Source organism: Urtica dioica, chromosome 3 (genome assembly GCF_054948205.1).
Source record: "Urtica dioica subsp. dioica isolate 48M chromosome 3, U.dioica_male_clone48M_v1_H2, whole genome shotgun sequence".
NCBI lineage: Eukaryota > Viridiplantae > Streptophyta > Magnoliopsida > Rosales > Urticaceae > Urtica > Urtica dioica.
In genome coordinates, this window is record NC_142758.1 from 40,517,023 (window position 1) to 40,537,052 (window position 20,030).

The following is a 20,030-nucleotide window of genomic DNA, read 5'->3' on the forward strand; positions in this document are numbered from 1 at the left end:
TTCCACAACTTGCTTTATTTCTATGCACAGCCAATACACAAACGGACATTGATCATTTCATGATACATCATTTAGATTATATATAATAACAAATAAAAAAAAAAGGTAAATCATCAATTGAAATATATGGTAACAAAAAAACATTACGAGAGCTAACTTTCCTTATTAGGCCAAGAGCCAAAAATCCTTGTGATTCTTTGTGGTGATCAGATAGCCACCGTGTCGGCGATTTTTCCGGCGAATAGCGACGGCCATGCAATCGGAATTTTGGATGCAATAGTCGGCGATGCCAGCTCCGGCGGTGGCCCGATTCCCAGCCCAAGCCATGAGAAGGCGCCACGATGTTGTGGGCCTCTTTTTCTGGCCCAATACCAACATGGCCACACCTTGCCTTTTCGCTTCTTCAACAATTGTGGGCCCTTTTTCCTTCCCTTGCACTACAGCTACCTCAATTTCCACCTGTCAAAGGCGCCCTAATAATTAAAGCATATTTCCCTCTCTTTTTCAATCATTCACTTGATTCAAAGATAAGAGTTGTTGTTGTGTGTGCTTCAAAGAAATTGAATAAATTAAGATCAAATTTAACAAACTTTTCTTTCTTTCTTTCTTCCTAAGATGCAACTGACTGCAGAAATATGTGGCTTTTGCAAAATCACATTGTTATATTTGTTTTTGTGACATAAATTTTACACTAACCTGAGGCAAAAATTCGGATTAGTTGCTATAAAAAAAATTACGAAGAGTTGCTGCGAAATGAAACCTTTTTAGTCTAAGCTACAAAGAAATTGAATAAATTAAGATGAATAGAAGGAAAAAAAATTGATATGAAAGTTTAAGGGTCAAATTTAACCAACTTTTTTTTTTCTTTCTTCCTAAGATGCAACAGACTGCATGAATATGTGGCTTTTGCAAAATCACATTGTTATATTTGTTTTTGTTACCAAAATTTTACACTAACCCGAGGTAAAAAATTATGAAAAAGTTGCTGCGAAATGAAACTTTTTGAGTCTAGTTCTTTTAACTATTACTATTATTAGTAATATATCGAGATTTTTTTTTATTACTATATCATTACGGTTTAAAATGTCTACTTTAATATGTAGTCTTTCATTTGTTTTTTCTTCTGTTAATTTCATAACTTTCACCAATCACAGACAAATTCTTAATTATGGCCTCAACTAGGAAAAATGCATGAACAAAACTCATAAAACATAATTAGAATCTTACCTCAGGTCTCTTAGACTGACAAAATTTCCTGAGAGAATTTACAAGCTGAGCTCTGTCTTTCCTCAACTCTTCCACTTTACCTTAAGAAAAAGAAAACAAAAAAACAATTAATTAAACCATTATTTTTTGGACATGCAAATCTTTCTGAAACTATTACCTTGTGAAGAAGAAGAAGAAAAAGAAGAAGAAGAAGAAGAAGAAGGCTTGGTGACATGAAGAAGAAGAAGCTTGTCTTGGGACTCGACAGTGTGTGATAAAGCCCATTGCAAAGCAGTCTTGGCCTCAAAGGTTGAGTCAACGACGATCATGATCTTCCTTCCAATTCCACTCCCAATCCCAGGCTTCAGATGATCATCACTAGAGTCTTGATCACTTGACTTATTCACTGCCTCAACAACAATATTATTCGGCTCCGCTTTCTGGGCCTCGCTCGGCTTCGACTGTATCGTCGGTGACCGGACTTTAACAACGGGCCTGATTCTGCTCAGGCAGAAACTTGGCAGCTTTGGCCCATTAGTTTTTCCCATCGCTTTTTTTTATTTTTTTTTTATTTATTTATTATGAGACACTAATGTATCACAAACTAGAGAAGAGGTTGAGAGATTTGGGACTTGTTAAGCGAATTTATTGAGAGGTTTGTCATTAGGGCCATTTGGAAATTGGATTGTTGTTGTCTCTGCTTTCGCTTTTTATTTATCTCTATCTATTTTTTCTTTTTCATTTGTAATCATGTCAGATTCTCTGGTTTTAGTATTTTTTTACATTTTATTTTATGTATTTTTGGTGATAGTTTTGTTGTTGTGGTGGGGGTGTTATGTTACATGCTATTATAGTGAACGTGCTTGTCGTGAAGTTGTAGGGCCTGTCTATTTCCTTCTGTGTTGGTCCTTTAGCTCAGACTGCCTTGGTTTTTTGTTTTTTTTTGTTTTTTTTTTGCTAGAGACTTGGCTAATTCTAGAGAAAATGATAGTGTACAAAAATATCTTTAAATTGCAATGATCATAAAGTAAACCAAATTATGAGAAGTCATTATATAATTTTAATTATCATAAAATTAGACAACTGATTTTATTATTATTAAAATGAAAAAGAGATTAGTGTTATATTTCGATAAAAAAAAAAGAAGGAAAAAGAACAGCTAATAATTTATTTATAAAAAACTTTACTAAATTAATTTTCTTCATTTTGATATCTTCCATAAATAGTTTGTATTCTCAATGCTTTTTTAGGGCTGACCAACAGATATCAAAGTGTAGAAAAAACTTCTGACGGAAGATGCATTGTATTTATGTGTGTTTTTTCAATACATAATTTATTTCTTATGTTTTGCATGCACCTTGTTCAACGTCTAACTTTCTCGACTAGCACGGTGAATGCTCATACTTAAGTCGCCGGTTAGAACTTACAATCTTACTTTCTTATGTTTTTCTTCTTAATTATTGGGTCGTGGTATGGCCCCTATATATGCTCGACCATTGTCGAGGAAAATACATGAATATTATAAATAAAGCTATGAATAAATAAAAATTATTCAAATTTTAAATGTAACAATATGCTTAATATATATACTTTTCATCTGAATTTTTTTGCTATATAGATTTTTTTTTTTGCTTAATGTAAACATTATTTTGATGTATATTCCATAATTAATTTTTTTTATGCTCTACATATGCTCGACCATTGTGGAGACGACTACGTGAATATTATAATGCCATTGTCAAGGCTTTCGATTGTTTAACGTCTGAAACGGAGAGATTAACCATCTTTGCTCAGAGTTTTCAATTCGATTCCAAATTACCTATTAGGAGCTTTATATATAAAAATGATTCTTGCTGACGAATGCATACATCTATGTATTAGGATATCCAGTAACTATCATATTTGTTTATAAGATTTTATCGACTGCAATACCCCTATTGGATTTGATGGATTCGAATATAACATATTGAGTTTGTGAACGATTTAGGTTTAGAATGTGTTGGATTCGGTTAGAACATATTTGTTAGGATTTGAGCCCAAAATTGATCTAATCAAGAAACAATCAAAATATGAAAAATAAAATCACTTACACAGATTTATAGTGGTTCACTCTAAAAGAGAGATGTACGTCCACTTTACCGTTGCAAAGTTCACTAATAACCGAATTCGAAAGATGTGTTTACAATTCTTACTTGCTTTCTATAAACAATAATTTCGAAAGATGTGTTTACAATTCTTACTTGTTTTCTACAAACAATAACGACACGTATGGTATTTAAGTGAAAAGACTAGGGCTAACAGATGGGCCTAAATCCTCAAAATACCCTTGACTAAAATGCCTTACAACATAATATTGACTTTGTAAGATCGATCCGCACATTATCGTCGTAAGGTCTTCAATCATTGTCAATCAATCAATTAGGCTCCACACCTCAATAGTATTGACTTTTGTGCTCAATTTAAGTTCATAAAATGTATATAGGTCGTTGTCGGTGCTCGATCTTCTCATGATTATAGAGTTGATACATATTAGTTCGAGGTCGTAAGTAGGTCTAATAGACTAAGGTATATATAATTGATCATTGTTCCTAGGAAAATAATTATATGTATGGTCATCTAGGTGTTAGTCCTTGATGATGACCTCGAACATTTTTTGTATTTATGATATAGTTTTCAAGATGAAGTATTTAAGGCACATTATATCACCTGTCAAACATCACATAATTAATACACTAATTGTTTCGTTAAATACCACTTGTACTGCTCTATTTGAAGTCGCCATTTGGTCTCTACCAACAAACTCGTGGTCTATATACACTAGTACGTAACCTTGATTGATTTCTAGATGGAGTTGTGGCTCTGCAAACCAACACAAGTCTTAAAGTTTACTTTTACGCCGGTAATATTAGGAATAATATTGTGCGGCAATATAAAGACGATTTGTGAAAATAAGAAAATAAATAATTGAATAAGAAAACTAGTAAAATAGATAAATAATAAGGAAAAAAGAAGACAAGTAGAAATAAATTAATAAAACCGGTAAGAATAAGCACACAATGATGTAAAAAGAAGCGTTGAGCTTAGTTTGACGATTTTTCTTGAAGCTTTTTATCGCCCTCCCAGTGGTACAATATTGGTTGAATGAAAGCCTCCCAAGATACAATGATGGACAATGCGAGCTTAGCACCAGAAAGCTTGACTTTGATGAACTAGAACCATGATCAGAATACTACCACTGGACTACAAAGCTCAAGTTCATCAATGGCGTTCTCACCGACGAATGTGACTGCATCTCCAAGTGACACCGATCTTAGGAACCAAACTACTGCGAATCAGATGCAGATCTACCAAAACTTTGCCCATCACGTCAATCCGCTGAGTCTCAGACTCGATCGAAATAATTTTTGGTTCTGGAGCACTCAAGTCCTCTCATCTGCTCGCGCTCATGGCCTCAAAGGATCTCTATTACGAACTCTCTCTTGTACACCACAATTCCTTCAAGTCACCATATCTGATGGCGTTGCAAGCACAATGGACAATCCATAGTATATCATCTGGCTCCGTCACAATCAGCTTCTTCTGAGATGGCTATTTGCATCGATTTCATAGAGTATGTTAGGGCATGTGGATCATTTCCTTAACTCAACCACCATCTAGTCAACTCTTGGCCATATCTTCCAAATCACATTGTAGGCGTGTGTGATTCAATTGTGATTATCACTTCAGATGATGAAGAAAGGCAACCTCAACATCGACGAGTACATCTTGAAGATGAAGACGATTTTCGACAATCTGAGTTGTGCTGATTCAGTAATCAGCGATGACGATCTAATCCTCTATTATTAGAGGACTAGGATCTGATTACGAATTGTCGTGAATCTCACCAATCGTGCAGATCCACTTTCTCTACTAGAATTGCAATTTTCCCTACAATATCAAGAAATGCGATTGAAAGCTCAGAATTCTGCAATTGTTCCCGATCCAAACGCGACTCCGATGGAAAATTAGGCATTCCTTAGCGGTAGAAACAGAAGTAGAGGTCACATGGAAATCATGGCCGTGTTCGCGGAAAATCAGGTGGTCACAATGGAAATCGCGTCCATGGTCGAGGAAAATTAGGTGGTCGCAATGCCAACAACCGCCCTACGTGTCAGTTGTACGGCAGAGTAGGACACATGGCTGTCAAATGATTCCATCGATTGACCTAAGCTACCAAGGATCATCTCCATAGATCTCGCCACAACTAAACTTCAATGGAGCACAACAAACACTACTACAAATACAGTCTTTCGGTGCGGATGACTTTTGGGTGCGACTTTTTGCACCTAAAAGTCGCACCAAAAAAGACTTTTGGGTGCGAAAAGTCGCATCCAAAAGACATTGAAGCAACTAAAAAATTTCGCTGATTATTTTGAATTTGGGTGCGAAAAGTCGCACCCAAAAGTTCATTAATACCTTTGGGTGCGACAAAGTCGCACCTAAAAATCAAGGTTACCTTTTGGGTGCGACTTTGTCGCACCTAAAAGTCCAAATGTTTTAAGCGGTCTTTTTCCCCCCTTTTGTATAAAATTTTGACCGGTCAAAACATTGGGTGCGACTTTTCGCACCCAAAAGGGCTATTGGGTGCGACTTTTCGCACCCAAAAGGGCTATTAGGTGCGACAAAGTCGCACCCAAATTCTAGGTCATGTTATAAAAAAAAATCAGTCTGAATCGGCCACAAGAACACATTCTCTCTCTATCCTACTCTCTCTCTCTCTCACATTCTCTCTCTCCAGCTCACTATATATATCTCGGCCACAAGAACAACTCGGCCATACCATCATCACCATCCTCTCATCTTCATCTTCTTGTCCTTGTTCTCCTTAGCACGCCACCGGCCAGAGGCCGAGCCTCCTTGTGCGTGCGCTCCGACCGAGACGAGCCACGATGGCCGTGAGTCACCGGAGCACGCCGACCATGAGTCACCCCCGGGAAAAGGATGAGAGAGCACCGGGAACAAGAAATTTCACGAAATCAAGGTAAGAAAAGTTCTTACCCGAAATGGATTTTTGAAAAAATTAGGGTTCTTAGTTTGGATTTGGGGATTTTGATTTCTGAGCTTGGGTTGTGGAATTTAAGTGAGTTTGAGCTCGTTTTGGTGCTCGGATTGTATTGCTTGTGCTGGGATACGTGAGTTTGAATCGATTTTAAGTTCGCTGTGAACAGTCTCTGTAAATTGACGTGGTCAGATCAGTACCGATTTAATTTAGATTTGTTGATATTTTTCCTGGAAAGTAGACGTTATGGGCTTTCTAAAATGACCAAGAACGTGTAAATCCGTTGAGATTTGAGTGAGTTATGAATTCTTGAAAACAGGGTTTTAAAGCTGGGAATTCTGAGGTGTGTTTGAATTTTTGGCCGAAAATTGGAAAAAAATTAGGGTTGAGGAATTATGATTTGGGGCTTTTAATTTCTGAGATTAGTTTGATGATTCTGGAGTGTTTATTGGCTCGTTTGGTGATGATTTTTTTTCTTTGAAAGGGTTTCTTGGAGTACATCAAGCCTCTCTGGGGTCTTCTCACCGACGTCGTTCCCGTCTTCGGATATCGCCGACGCCCTTACTTCGTCTTCGCCGGTCACTTTCTCTCTCATCCCATCCCATCCTTGTTTCTGTTTATTTATTATTTATTTTGAAGTGTTTGAGTTGGATTTTGAGATTTATTCCCCCTATATCCGGCCACTTTTGTGTAATGCGTGGAAAGTGTTATCAACATTATGGAGTCTTAATAGTTTCCAAATTTAATACCGTCCGAAATGGAATTTGGCCTGATCAGTGGTTGAAATCCTACCCATTACAAATAATATAAAAATAAAAAGTGGTTCTTTTATAGAAGAAATTAGGACATGCACACTTTTAAGTTGTTGTAAGGTTGGGAACAAGGCAAGAGGTTCAAGATTCATAGATTGTGATGTGTGGATGATTTTCAGGGTGCGTTGGGATGATATCCATGGCGATGCTGTGGTTCCATGAGAGTCTACACTTGGTGTTAGCCGTGACATTCTTGACAGCGGGGAGCGCAGGGGTGGCCATCGCGGACGTGACCATCGACGCCTGCGTGGCACAGAACAGCATAAGCGTGCCCTCGCGGGCCGCCGACATGCAGAGCCTCTGTGCCTTGAGCTCCTCCATCGGCGCCCTCCTCAGTTTCTCTATCAGCGGTGTCTTTGTTCATCTCATTGGCTCCCAGGTCAGGAAAACCGATCTCTATTTTCCATTTATACACCACATATTTTGAAACACTTTCTGCTTCTTTGTAGGGTGTGTTTGGCTTGTTGACCATCCCGTTCGGCCTTGTATTTTTAGTTGGGATTATGCTTAAGGAACCACATTTTCCCGACTTCTCGTACCGCCAGGTATTTTGTCCTCTCAATCTCTCGGCTTTATCTTTCTTCTTTTCCTCTTCATGCTGAAAGTTTGAGACGGACTCAGGTGAATCAGAAGTTCATTGCCGCTGGACACGCAATGTACACGACTCTGAAGTCTGCGAGTGTGTGGAGGCCATGTTTGTACATGTACTTGTCCTTTGCGTTGAGCTTGAACATCCTGGAGGGAATGTTTTATTGGTACACAGATGCAAAGGACGGTCCATCTTTCTCTCAGGAGAACGTGGGGTTCATATTCTCGATCGGCTCGGTGGGGTCTCTGGTGGGAGCGGTGATGTACCATAACATCCTGAAGGAGCAGCCTTTCAGGGACTTGCTGTTCTGGAACTCCATGTTTGTGAGTATTTTTAGCCAAATTAATCATAAACAAAAACCAAAAAACATACATTGTTATATATATAGGTTGATTAATAATATAAATGATACGTGTTTTTTTTTTCAGATCATAGTGGTGTCATGGATTCTGGGGTACGGGATCATCCACAGCTCGTTGCCCAAAGGGTTGACTGTGTTCATCGGAATCCTCGTGTTTCCGAAGGACACGGTGGTGACTTTCGTCGAGCCGGAGAAGTACGAGCCGACCAATCACTCGCAGATGGAAAATGGCCACACTGGAGTTGGAGCCATTCCATTCAGAGAAGACTTGGCTGATATTACTCTGCCTCACTACTCAACAAAGAGAAGAGTGTTGTTCTCACTCTCATGTTTTGTTCTGATGCTTTTTCTTTTATTATTTTGTGTGTTACAGATGTTTTTGTTTTTCATTTTCTTTTCAATTGACAAAAGAAATGTGTATTGGACAACGAGGTACGAGAGGCATGAGGATTTGAAAACGATGTTCTCTTTTTTTTTTTTTATGTAATTAAATAATTGTATATTTTGGTCTCAAGAATGTAGCATATTCAGTGCATCAATTATGTGTTTTTCCAAAGATTTAAAGTCACTTTATCATAGAGTGACGTCTAAAACACTATTTTCCAAATATTTAAAGTCACTTTATAATAAAGTGACGTCTAAAACACTATTTCTTGTCATGGCGGGAGAGTATCGGGTGCGACAAAGTCGCACCCAATGCTCTTTTACACGCCTTTCCACGGATTTTGGTGACAATTTAGGTGCGACTTTAGGTGCGGAAAGTCGCACCTAAATGTCGCACCCAAGACTTTTAGGTGCGGATTTTCGGGTGCGGAAAAGTCGCACCCAAAGTCGCACCTAAAGATATCTTTGGGTGCGAAAATTGACTTTTGGGTGCGAAAAAAGTCGCACCCAAAGGTCTTTTTTGTACTAGTGAAAGACAATCAGAAGGAGCACAATCTTACATGGCAACAAATCAAGATGAGTAGGCCAATCATGAGTGATACTTGGACAGCGGTGCAACAACTCACGTCACCGCCGAGATGTCTAACATCAACCTTCAATCCGACTACAACCGCAAGAACAAACTCATAGTCGATGATGGTCCCTCATTTCCAGTGTTACATATCAGTGATTCAACTTTAAAAGTCAATCAAGACAAGCTTTCCATGAAAAACATTCTTCATGTTACCAACATCACGAAAAACATACTAAACATCTCTCAATTCACTAAAAATAACAATGTTTAGATTGAATTTTTTTATGATCAATGTCATATCAAGGACAATATTCTATGAGAGTTCTGTTGGTTGCATCACTACTTAAGGATGACTTGTACCAGTTGGATCTATCACAACTTGAAGTGCCTCTCAAGCCAAATTTTAGAGTTTTTGTGTCCTCTCTTAATGGTCATCTCTTTTCTTATTGTAGTCACTATTTGAAGTCTAATAATTCTCAAAATTGCACTGCTTTGAAGTCTTGAAACATGTCTAGTGTCAAGTGTTATACTGAGTAAAAAGTTATAGTTGAGACCAATGTCTGTAATACTTCTCATAATTCAAGTGCTACTGATGTTGATACCTGACACAAAGGGTTAGGATATTTTGAAATGTATTCTCAGACATGTAACCACAACCATATATAGAAATAAACTGATTTTTTGTGCTGATTGTGCTATAGGAAACTGCGTCAATTTAATTTCTCTCCTATAGAAACCAAATCAAGTCTCATGTTTATGGGGCCGTGCCCTTGATTTGTCCCAAGATGGGTATAGGTACTACTTCCATTTCATTGATGACTTCACCAGATTCACCAAATCCAAAAATGAAACCAAAACCATTGTAACCAGGTTCATAATATATGTCAAAACTCAGTTCAAAACATAGCTTGAAGTTCTTCAAACAGACTGGTTCATAAATGGTAGAGCAGAAAGAAAGAACCAATATATAACTGAAATGGGTCTCACACTCCTATCCATATTCTCTTTACAATATATGTTTTGGTGGGACTCATTTGTCACATCCGTGTATCATAAATAAAACACTATCCAAAATTTCAAAAAACCAATCACCCTTTGAAGTCATGTTCAAACACAAAACTGATTACAATTTTTATAAAAGTTTTCAATAGTGCATGTTTCCCTTTTTGAGGCCTTGCAACAAAAAAAAAATTCATATTTAATAAGTCATCAATCTGCATTTTTATTGGATACAGTCCTTTCCATAAATCTTATAGATGCCTTTATCCCTCTAGCCGTTTCTACATAATGTTGGAATCGATCTAGGGTTTAAGAAAATAATTAACGCTTCGGTAAGCGGCGGAATTTTAAAAATTTTCTTTTACAAGTAAAAACGGTTTTTTACTAACCTAGACAAAAGAGCAAGTACACGTAATTAAAAACTATTATGAGCTAAGAAGTTTACTAACCTTTCTTGAAGCTTGAACTTTGAAGAAGCTTTTGGAAAGTTTGCAACGCTCGTCTCCCCTCGCAGCACGTCCCTCTTTCTTTCCTCGGCACCTCGAGCAACCACGAAAGTTTCTATCACTAAATCACTCGAAATGAAGGAATTAGTGAGTGGACACTTTTAAACACTACGACTTAAGAACGAGTCTTGAAGTCGCAGAGCTAAACACTAGGTCGAATGAGGACCTAGGTGCCAAAACAAAAAATCGAAAATAAACTAGAGAGAGAGAGAGAGGAAGGGGCGGCCAAGTCTGGAGAGAGAAGCTCTCAATCTCTAAAACTTTGGATGAATGAAAAGTGAGGAATGGGGCTCCTATTTATAGGAGAGGTTTTACCTTCAATAAGGTAGTTTCCTCTTCTATAGAATATCACATATTCATGAGCAAAAATCCCTTATTTCCCATTCCATTTTGGGCGCCCAAGGCAGCCTCCTAGAGGCTTGGATCTGTTTCCTTTTTTGTTCCTTGGCTTGCCTTTTTCTCACTTGGCCGATTACCCTAATGCATACACATGCAAATTTGTTTCCTCTTTTTCTTTTGGCAAGTATCTTGATACATTTATGCACAAAATATTCTCTCTTTCCTCTTGGGTGGTGGGCGCCTATTCTAATACTAGAAAGGCCTTCTAGAAGCTTTTCCACTTGTTCATGACAACATGAAAAAGGCCCATTAAGAATTTTCAATAAAATTCTTATGAAATGAAATTAATCCACAAGGCCCAATAAAACTTATTTTGGCCGAGTGATGCATGTCATCAAATGACCTTGTCAAAAAAAAAATTATTGACATTCATTTCATCATATGTCTCAAAAGACAAAAATACCCTTTTGATAATTTTCGTTCTTGTTTTGACTTAGCTTCCAGTTTAACTATTCCTATCGATATGATTCATGACAGTGACCTCATGGACCCAAATGAACAAAGCTTGAGCTAAACACTTGGACTCAAAAGTTCACAAACCTTTTCCAAGTTTAGCTTAATGCCAACTGACTCCACTAAAGAGCTGACACTGAAAATCTCTCGGTTCAAATGAATTTATTTTCTACTCAAGAATTCACCTAATTATAATGAGCGGATCCACTGAATATTATCTATGTTTACCCTTCATGAATGTCATCAGCTAGTCGAGATTTACTAAATTACCATTTTACCCTTCTAGCTGTTATTTCCTCAACTCCTTTGTCGCTTGTGAATAAGTTAGAAACAATGTATTGACGAGGAGCTAACAAGTCACATTGTTTCATCCAAAAGGGTCAGGACTCAATTTGGACACTGGCCAGTTCATTTATTCACACTCCAAGGAACAAAGCATGAGGTGACATACATTGCATTTCAGCAATCTTGTACATGAATTCCATATCTATGAGAACTTCACAAAGTTACTCATGACATTCTCACAACTTAGTACTTCACCAATAGGCCCTGTTCGGAATCACATAGTGAGTCCGAACTCTGACTTTCTCAAATGAGAATACGTAAGCTGTGAAATGGCATGTCTCATTTCAGGATTAAGGTAAGCATGATGCAATTCATACATAGTGACTTCGAGACATAAGAGGTTAAATGGTTTGTTCTTATCTTGTCTCTAGAAGTACACTGGCCAATTCAGTACCTTCGGAAGATACCTAGAAGAACTATAGAGTCTCCAACTCTCAATGCCTCATAACCAGACATCATAGATTCTTTTAACAATCGTACTGAGGTCAATAGTCCTTTGACCCTAAGATTGCGAATATATCGTTTCAAGCAAACTACGAGGAGTTTGTTCATGCAAATCTACATTTGTCTCTTCGTAAGTTGTTTAGTTTGTTTATGGACTAAAAGACTAAGGTTTTATCATAAAGCTTCAGACAAGGAAGATTGAATGAACGTTTCAACTTTTTATTATTGAATAAGCAATTACAAGCAAGAGTCTTCATGAGACTATATTACATCAAATGTACACAAATAGACACTACTACTCTTCTTGTGGGCACCATTGACAACACATAACACGTTCAGTCATCTTCAATGAGCATCATTTTCCCTATATAGAACTGTTTCAGAAAACACGTAACACTACACTAGTACCCTTCAATACTTGCTTCCTACCATATATGTATGTGTCTCACTATAATGACAGGTCAATTCTTGGTCCCCACCCTCACATGTCTTCACCAAGTACCAATCATAGAGACACATCACAAACCACCAGTCCACACTCCTCAATCCACTAGTCCTTTCCAAAATACACAAAACATAGACAATACACTACAAAACACAATCACAACAAACACCCTAACTCAGTCTATCACACAATAAACCACATAGTCTCCCACACATGAACCCACACATCGACAAATTGTTCTTCCCTTCCCTCCTATATCACAACTGCCACCTATAGTTGAACCACATTTTGAACCAAACCCATAAATCAATCATGCCAACTCACATCACATGCTTACACATTCCAAAGTAGGAGTTGTTAGGAATTCTTGCCCACGAGAAGATGCCTTTTTAAATTCTCGCTGAAATATTAATAAAATAAAGTTTTGACATTTATAAGATATTTGAATCGAAAGCGTTATTTCTTATATATTAAGATTTATCAAACATTCATAAACCTATAGTCTCTGTATCAAACTGAGTCACATGCATTGCATCTAAGCTTGGGCGGTGAACTAAAACTGGTCAATGATTGGTTCATGCATGGGTAGCTGAATTTGAAATCATATATGTGGAACACAAGTGAAGGTTGATCACTTAGTGGGAGCATTCTACACTGGTGGTAAGTGTCCCGGATAGATCTTGCTTGTAGATGTGTCGTTTAAGGACCGTTACGACACACTAACCGAGATCACAAATAATGGTCACAGTAGGACTTGATCTAAATTCTGAATTGATCCTGGACACTGGATTATGTAACCGCACTCTTTGACTCATTCGCTAAAATCCACTATCATGCTAATCATAGCATTGCGGAACATGGTTCGAGTGAGAATTGATTTACAGATATGGAACCTAGCCTTCCTGAAAGAAGGTAAATGTTCTCTCACCTAAGTGTTGATTCCAGAACCGATAGATTACGCGCACTTCCGAAGTTTGTACGTTCGGAAGAATCTTTCCCTGAGGAAGCAACAATGCTTAGGGCTTATAGGTATAAAGAAAAGTATAACGAAATAATTTACTTTTCTCGACACGGGTTGAACCTGGAGGATCTTGATCACGAACTGACCATATCAGTAGACACTCGTCACGATGAATAAATATAATTCTAGTACCAAGGAGGATTCAGACCAATATTAGACAAATCGATGTAGAAAAAAGAAAGGACTTTTCGTCTTTCATCAGATTTGTTAAGCTTCTAATACTAGGTCCATTGTCCCCGATTCGACTCTGATAAAAGCGGATAAGAACTTTCAAATAATAATTTTTTCATTATTATAATCTCACTAGCTGTAATTGTGATTGACAGCATCAATTATGAAATATGAGTATTTGCAGAATTAAATAATTATTTATGGTAGTATTACTAGACCTTGGCGCATTGGCATGCTACATTGGGACACAACTTTTTGGCCAAGCATTACTACACCTTAGCGCAAGTGTAGTGCTCCAACTGGCTGATAGATATGTGAAGAAGCCTCGGGGTATAATAGAGGATGTCTTAGTTCAAATTGATAAATTTACTACCCCGTGGATTTTCTGATCTTGGATACACATTTTGTGGTTGACTCCGAGTCGAAAATTCCAATCATATTAGGAAGGCCTTTTCTTGCAACAGGAAATGCCCTAACCAATTGTAGAAATGGCCTCATGAAGATGACTTTTGGAAACATGACTATGGAAGTTAACATCTTCAACGTTGCAAAGCAACCACATGATGAAGACGAGTTTGCCCACACCTACATGATAGACACACTCGTCGAAGAATCCAATCTTCTTCATGATTTCAAGTTTTTCGATCAAGAGTAGACATCCAATGTTTTGGCGATAGTTAAAGACTCGCAAGATCGAAAAACTAAGTTTTGGCAACCACGCTTTGAAGAGCTACCGCAAGAGAGAACAAAGCCAAAACTGTCAAATGAAGAGACCCTAAAACTCGAACTCGCTCAACTTCTCGATGGTCTCAAACATTCATTTCTGGGAGTTGGTGATACCTTTCCTGTTATCATATCATCTAAACTCAATATGTCACAAAAGAAACATTTGATTGACACATTACGTGAACAAAAAGACGCGTTGGGTTGGACGATTGCTGATATCAAAGGTATCAACCATTTAATTTGTTTCCATCACATTCATCTCAAAGAAGGGGCTATACCAAGACGAGACCCACAATGAAGACTGAATCCCACAATAAAAGAGGTTGTCAAGAAAGAAGTCTTGAAGTTGTTGGATGCTGGTATCATATAACCAGTCTCGGATAGTAAATGGGTTAGCCCAACACAAGTAGTCCCCAAGAAATCCGGAGTCACAGTTGTTGAGAATGAAAAAAAGGCCCTTGTTCCAATAAAGGTCGTGACGAGTTGGCGTATGTGCATTGACTATCGAAAGCTTAACACTGCCACCCGCAGGGACCACTTTCCACTTCCATTCATCGATCAGATTCTAGAGCGAGTCGCAGGTCATCCTTTCTATTGCTTTCTCGATGGTTATTCAGGCTACTATCAGATAAAGATTGCTTTAGAGGACCAGGATAAGACCACATTCACGTGTCCTTTTGGAACATTTGCTTTTCGACGTATGCCGTTCGGCCTCTGCAATGCCCCTGCCAAATTTCAAAGGGGCATAATAAGTATGTTTAGCGACATGGTCAAAAAATGTATGGAAGTATACATTGATGATCTAACTATCTTTGGAGATTCATTCGATGCATGCCTATCTAACCTATGAGCTGTTCTTCAAAGGTGCATCGAGAAAGGTCTTGTGCTCAACTGGGAAAAGTGTCATTTCATGGTTTCATCTGGCATTGTCTAGTGCACATTGTTTCTGAACGAGGAATTGAGGTAGATCAATCCAAAATTGAGCTCATTTCAAAGTGGCCGCCCCCAAAGACTGTGAAGGATGTTCGTTCTTTTCATGGACATGCCGTATTCTATCAGAGGTTCATACATAATTTTTTAGCTATATCTCAACCACTATGCAACCTCTTAGAAAAGAAAGCCACGTTTGATTAGACACAACAATGCGAGGACGCATTTCGTACTCTCGTCACCAAGCTGACTTATGCCCCCATCATTCAACCACCTGATTGGAACTTACCATTTGAGATTATGTGTGACGCAAGTAATTTTGCATTGGGGGCCGTTCTAGGTCAAAGGAGGGACGGCAAGCCCTTTGTAGTATACTACGCAAGTAAGACACTCAATAGTGCCCAAATGAACTACACTACCACTGAAAAGGATTGCTTGCTATGGGGTTTGCACTTGAAAAGTTTCGTGCTTACCTGATTGGTTCACCTATCAAGATTTTCACAGAACATGCAGCCCTTAAGTACATCCTTTCCAAAAAGGATGCTAAGGCGCGTCTTAATAGGCGGATCCTTCTGTTGCAGGAATTCGATATAACGATCAAGGACAAGAAAGGAGTTGAGAATGTTATGGCAGACCATTTGTCTCGGCTTGAGTTTAACCACTCCCTTGAGGGTCTTGCCATCAATGACAACTTCCCCGATGAACACCTTTTCTCTATCACCAAAATCCCATCTGATCTTTGAGTGCCCAAGATAAACGCAAGTTTCTTGTCGAAGTTCGGAAATTCTACTATGATGATCCATATCTCTGCAAGTATTGTCCTGACCAGATGATAAGACGATGCATTCCAAATGATGAGGTGTCCAGTGTCTTGAACTTTTTCCATAATGAAGCTTGTGGTGGTCATTTTTCTATGAAGAAGACCGCAAAAATCTTAAAGTGTGGTCTTTATTGGCCTAGTTTGTTCAAGGACACCGATAGCTATTGCCGTTCATGTGAGAGATGTCAGAAGTTGGGAGCCCTTTCTCGTTGTCACATGATGCCCTTGACCCCGATTATTGTCATAGAAGTATTTGATCGCTGGGGGATACTTCATGGGGCCATTTCCACCTTCTTCTGGCTACTTTTACATTCTGCTTGATGTTGATTACATCTCAAAATGGGTGGAAACCATACCATGTCATACCAATGATAATGCACCAGTCATAAAGTTCTTAAAAGAGAATGTGTTACCAAAGTTTGGTACACCTTGTGCAATCATCAGTGATCAAGGTACTCATTTTTGCAACCGATCTTTCAAGACATTGATGCAAAAGTATGGGGTAATCCACAAGGTTTCAACGGCTTACCACCTACAGATAAATGGGCAAGCTGAACTTGCTAATAGGGAGATCAAACAAATCTTGTAAAAGACGATCAACCCGGATCGCAAAGATTGGTCTTTACGACTGACTAACGCACTCTGAGCATATCGTACCACTTAAAAATTCCCCCTTGGGACGTCTCCCTATAGGCTAGTTTACGGAAAGGCTTGTCATCTACATGTCGAGTTAGAACACAAAGCACATTGGGCCACCAAAACCCTAAACTTTGATATCGGTGCAGCAAGCATTAACAGAAAGCTCCAATTGGTCGAATTAGAGGAGCTACGAAACGACGCGTACGACAACTCAAAGATCTACAAGGCAAGAATGAAAGCGGCTCATGACAAGCAAATATTGAGAAAGAATTTGAGCCGAAGCAGCGAGTTCATCTTTATGACCCCCGTTTGCATCTCCAACCTGGGAAGTTGAGGTCCCGGTGGACTGGTCCATATGTAGTTCAAAGAGTATCTCCCCACAGAGCTTTTGAAATTAAGGATCCATGCGACGGGAGAACATTCAAGGTCAATGGCCAGCGATTGAAGCACTATGTTGAGCGGTGGCCCAAGCCTGAAGAGATCACTCTAATGGCTCCGGTATACCCGTCCGAGTAGTCTTCTTGTACCTCATTGTATCCTTTTGAATTATATTTTTCTTTTCTTTATTACTATTATTATTTTCTTTTTTAGTTATCATTTTGCGCATTCTCAGATATTCGCACACATGACGAGCTGTTTCTAGTGTTGTTCGCTATCCAGGTGTACTCTGATCCCTATGTTTTTCATTTTCTATCTTTTGTGACATTGAGGACACTGTCTGATTTTGGTTGGGGGTGGTTGCTAACTCATGCTTAGAGCTAGTCTTTTGCATTCATGCTTAGATATAGTATCCGTTTGTGGAAATGTTTATGATTTTGCCTGAATATAAGATTGATTAGGTTATTTTGCATCAACTTTTGCTATGTCATTATTAGGAAATGACTTAGAGTTTGTGTGTGTGTTCGTACTAAACCCTCATGGTACCATGGTATTTGATACATTTTGGCCGAGATAAACCTTCATGTTTAGGCACAACAGTTTTCATGAGAGTCAGTGAGATGAGAAAACAGCTTGCGAACTTTCATTGATTATTTGAATTGGTTTAGTCACTGCTTAGAGCTCCTCTACATGGTTGGTGGTTTGTTTGGATATTTTGTGAGACGATTCTTGATTAAACATTGATACTTGATTCTTAGAGCCAATTTTTCTTCGTTCTTCCTCTCTTTCATTCTTCTTTAGTCATTCTCTATGTTCTTTCTCCATCCTTTACTCCGTATAAATCAGCTTCTTTTATTTTATACTTGTTTGTTTCATTAAAATGTGAAAAAAGCAAAAAAAAAAAAAAAAAAAAGAAAAAAAAAAAGAAAACAAGAAAAAAGGAAGAAAAATTGAAAAAAAAAGTGATGAATTATTATTTAGTCTTTCTTCTTCTTCTTCTTCTTCTTCTTCTTCTTTGTAATATTTCTCTCTCTCTCTCTCTCTCTCTCTCTCTCTCTCCCTCTCTCTCTCTCTCTTATTTTCTTCATAATATCCAATCTTCTCATCTTCTTCATGTCTTCTTCTCTTCTTCTTATATAGACTCTTATATTATTTGTACATATATCCATGTTTAGTCTCCAAGAAATCTTATATTGGATTGGTGGTATGATTGGTGGAAGGCTCTTAGCGGTTGATTTTCCTATCTTGTGATCAATTTTAGTTTGCCCGTCAATCCTAAAAAAATAGCATTTCCCATATTTTGAGTGTCATCTTTTATTTCCGAATTCACAAGAGACAATCCTAGCCTACACAAAAAAATCAATACCCTTGACGATTAGTGAAGTCGAGGCCGATATTTGAGGGTTGTTCAAAGTTGTTTTGTATCAAGCATTGTGGTAAACTGATTGGTTTGGGACGCACACATACACACACTCTGTAGTTATAACCGAAATAATTTAGATAGCAGATTTTGATGCTTAATAGTCTCTTTGATTGAATTGTTTAGGTAACGTTGTTAGTATTTTTTTTTATGACATGACTGTTTCTCGCTTGAATTGCTAGAGACTAGTAATAAGCTGGTTGGAGATTGTGATTAGTAAACAGACGTGTAATAGTTTTGTGCTTAATTGTTCATATTTGTCTGTCCTATTTCAAATATTTTCATGATTTTTAAGGATTATAATTTTTATTAGAAAATATTTATTTTGGTGAAGAAGATACAATCCCGCAAGTCAACTCTTCCATGCACAGCATACAACATCAATTCTCTTCACGTGCGTGGCTTTCCATTATCATTATGGAAAGTATTTTCCCAAGAAATCAAGTCTGACTTCGTCAAAGGCAAGTGTGCATTATGGGATATATACTTCATCAAGGCAACCACTCCTCCATTGCCATGTGTAATTAACTTCCAAAGCAACCAATTCGTGCATGACACCTGGCGAAGATGACCAAAAAATTTGACTTCAGCGCTGGTCTCCAAAATCAGCCCAAATAATGCAATTTGTAATTCTGAAAATCAATATTTATGTGTGTAATATTTGGTTTCCATTTTATTTTAGTTTCTCTTTATTTTGCCACCTCTAAAACACTATAAATAAGAGGTTTTGACTTAGATTTTTAACAACACATTTTTTATTCCGAAAATTAGTTAAATAATATCATTTCATTCTCTCTTATTTTCTCTAGAATTTTGTGAGAATGAGTTGTGTTCTTGGTTAAGTTTCTAGCTAGCAAGGCTAAGAGCGATCTCAATTGTGTAAATTTACCTATCCGGTTATGGTTCCACTTGTTGTGCTTTAATGTTTAATTTATTTATGAATCAAACTTTTTTCTCCTCTCATAAAATTATACTCTTTTATTTTTCATACGAATTTAGTCATGCTTGATTTATGTGATTTTTAAAGAGTATCAATTTCTTATAACACTTATGTTGTGGTTTTCCTTTATTACAACTTTATCGATGAGATATATTGTAAGTTTAGGGATTGCCTATAAAATTTGTTATAAGAATATTACTGTGTTAGACTAATTCTTTACTGCGTTATAATCACACTTTGATATATCGTCGTTTTGTTTAGTCGGCGAGATTTTATTCACGGTTTTAATTTGAAGAGTTTGTTCTTAAATTAATACATGAGTTTTAGTGGTTGATCTTAACGTTGATTTTCTGATTACTTGTTTGAGATGTGAAACTTGTAATTGAGTTATAAGTGTGGAACCGTATTGGTAATTGGTAAATGGAGCAAT

At 37.6% G+C, this 20,030-nt stretch overlaps 2 protein-coding genes and 1 pseudogene across 2 annotated transcripts; 2 read left to right on the forward strand and 1 right to left on the reverse strand.

Moving 5' to 3' along the window:
• Positions 1–2,040, reverse strand: LOC149402778 (uncharacterized). Its single transcript, XM_089608198.1, has 3 exons — positions 1,385–2,040; positions 1,228–1,307; positions 1–459 (listed from the first exon to the last, which is right to left on the reverse strand). Exons 1-3 carry the CDS (start codon positions 1,752–1,754, stop codon positions 166–168), a joined length of 744 nt encoding a protein of 247 aa, XP_089464324.1. The 5' UTR covers positions 1,755–2,040; the 3' UTR covers positions 1–165.
• A 2,750-nt stretch (positions 2,041–4,790) lies between these two features.
• Positions 4,791–8,453, forward strand: LOC149402779 (putative folate-biopterin transporter 2). The gene is made up of 9 exons (XM_089608527.1): positions 4,791–4,826; positions 4,933–5,016; positions 6,194–6,226; positions 6,729–6,822; positions 7,176–7,435; positions 7,506–7,601; positions 7,678–7,968; positions 8,074–8,316; positions 8,418–8,453. The coding sequence occupies exons 1-9, from the start codon at positions 4,791–4,793 to the stop codon at positions 8,451–8,453; spliced, it is 1,173 nt and encodes a 390-aa protein (XP_089464653.1).
• Positions 8,454–14,270: 5,817 nt separating this feature from the next.
• LOC149402780 (uncharacterized) lies at positions 14,271–18,475 on the forward strand (annotated as a pseudogene).
• The last annotated feature ends 1,555 nt before the right edge of the window (positions 18,476–20,030 follow it).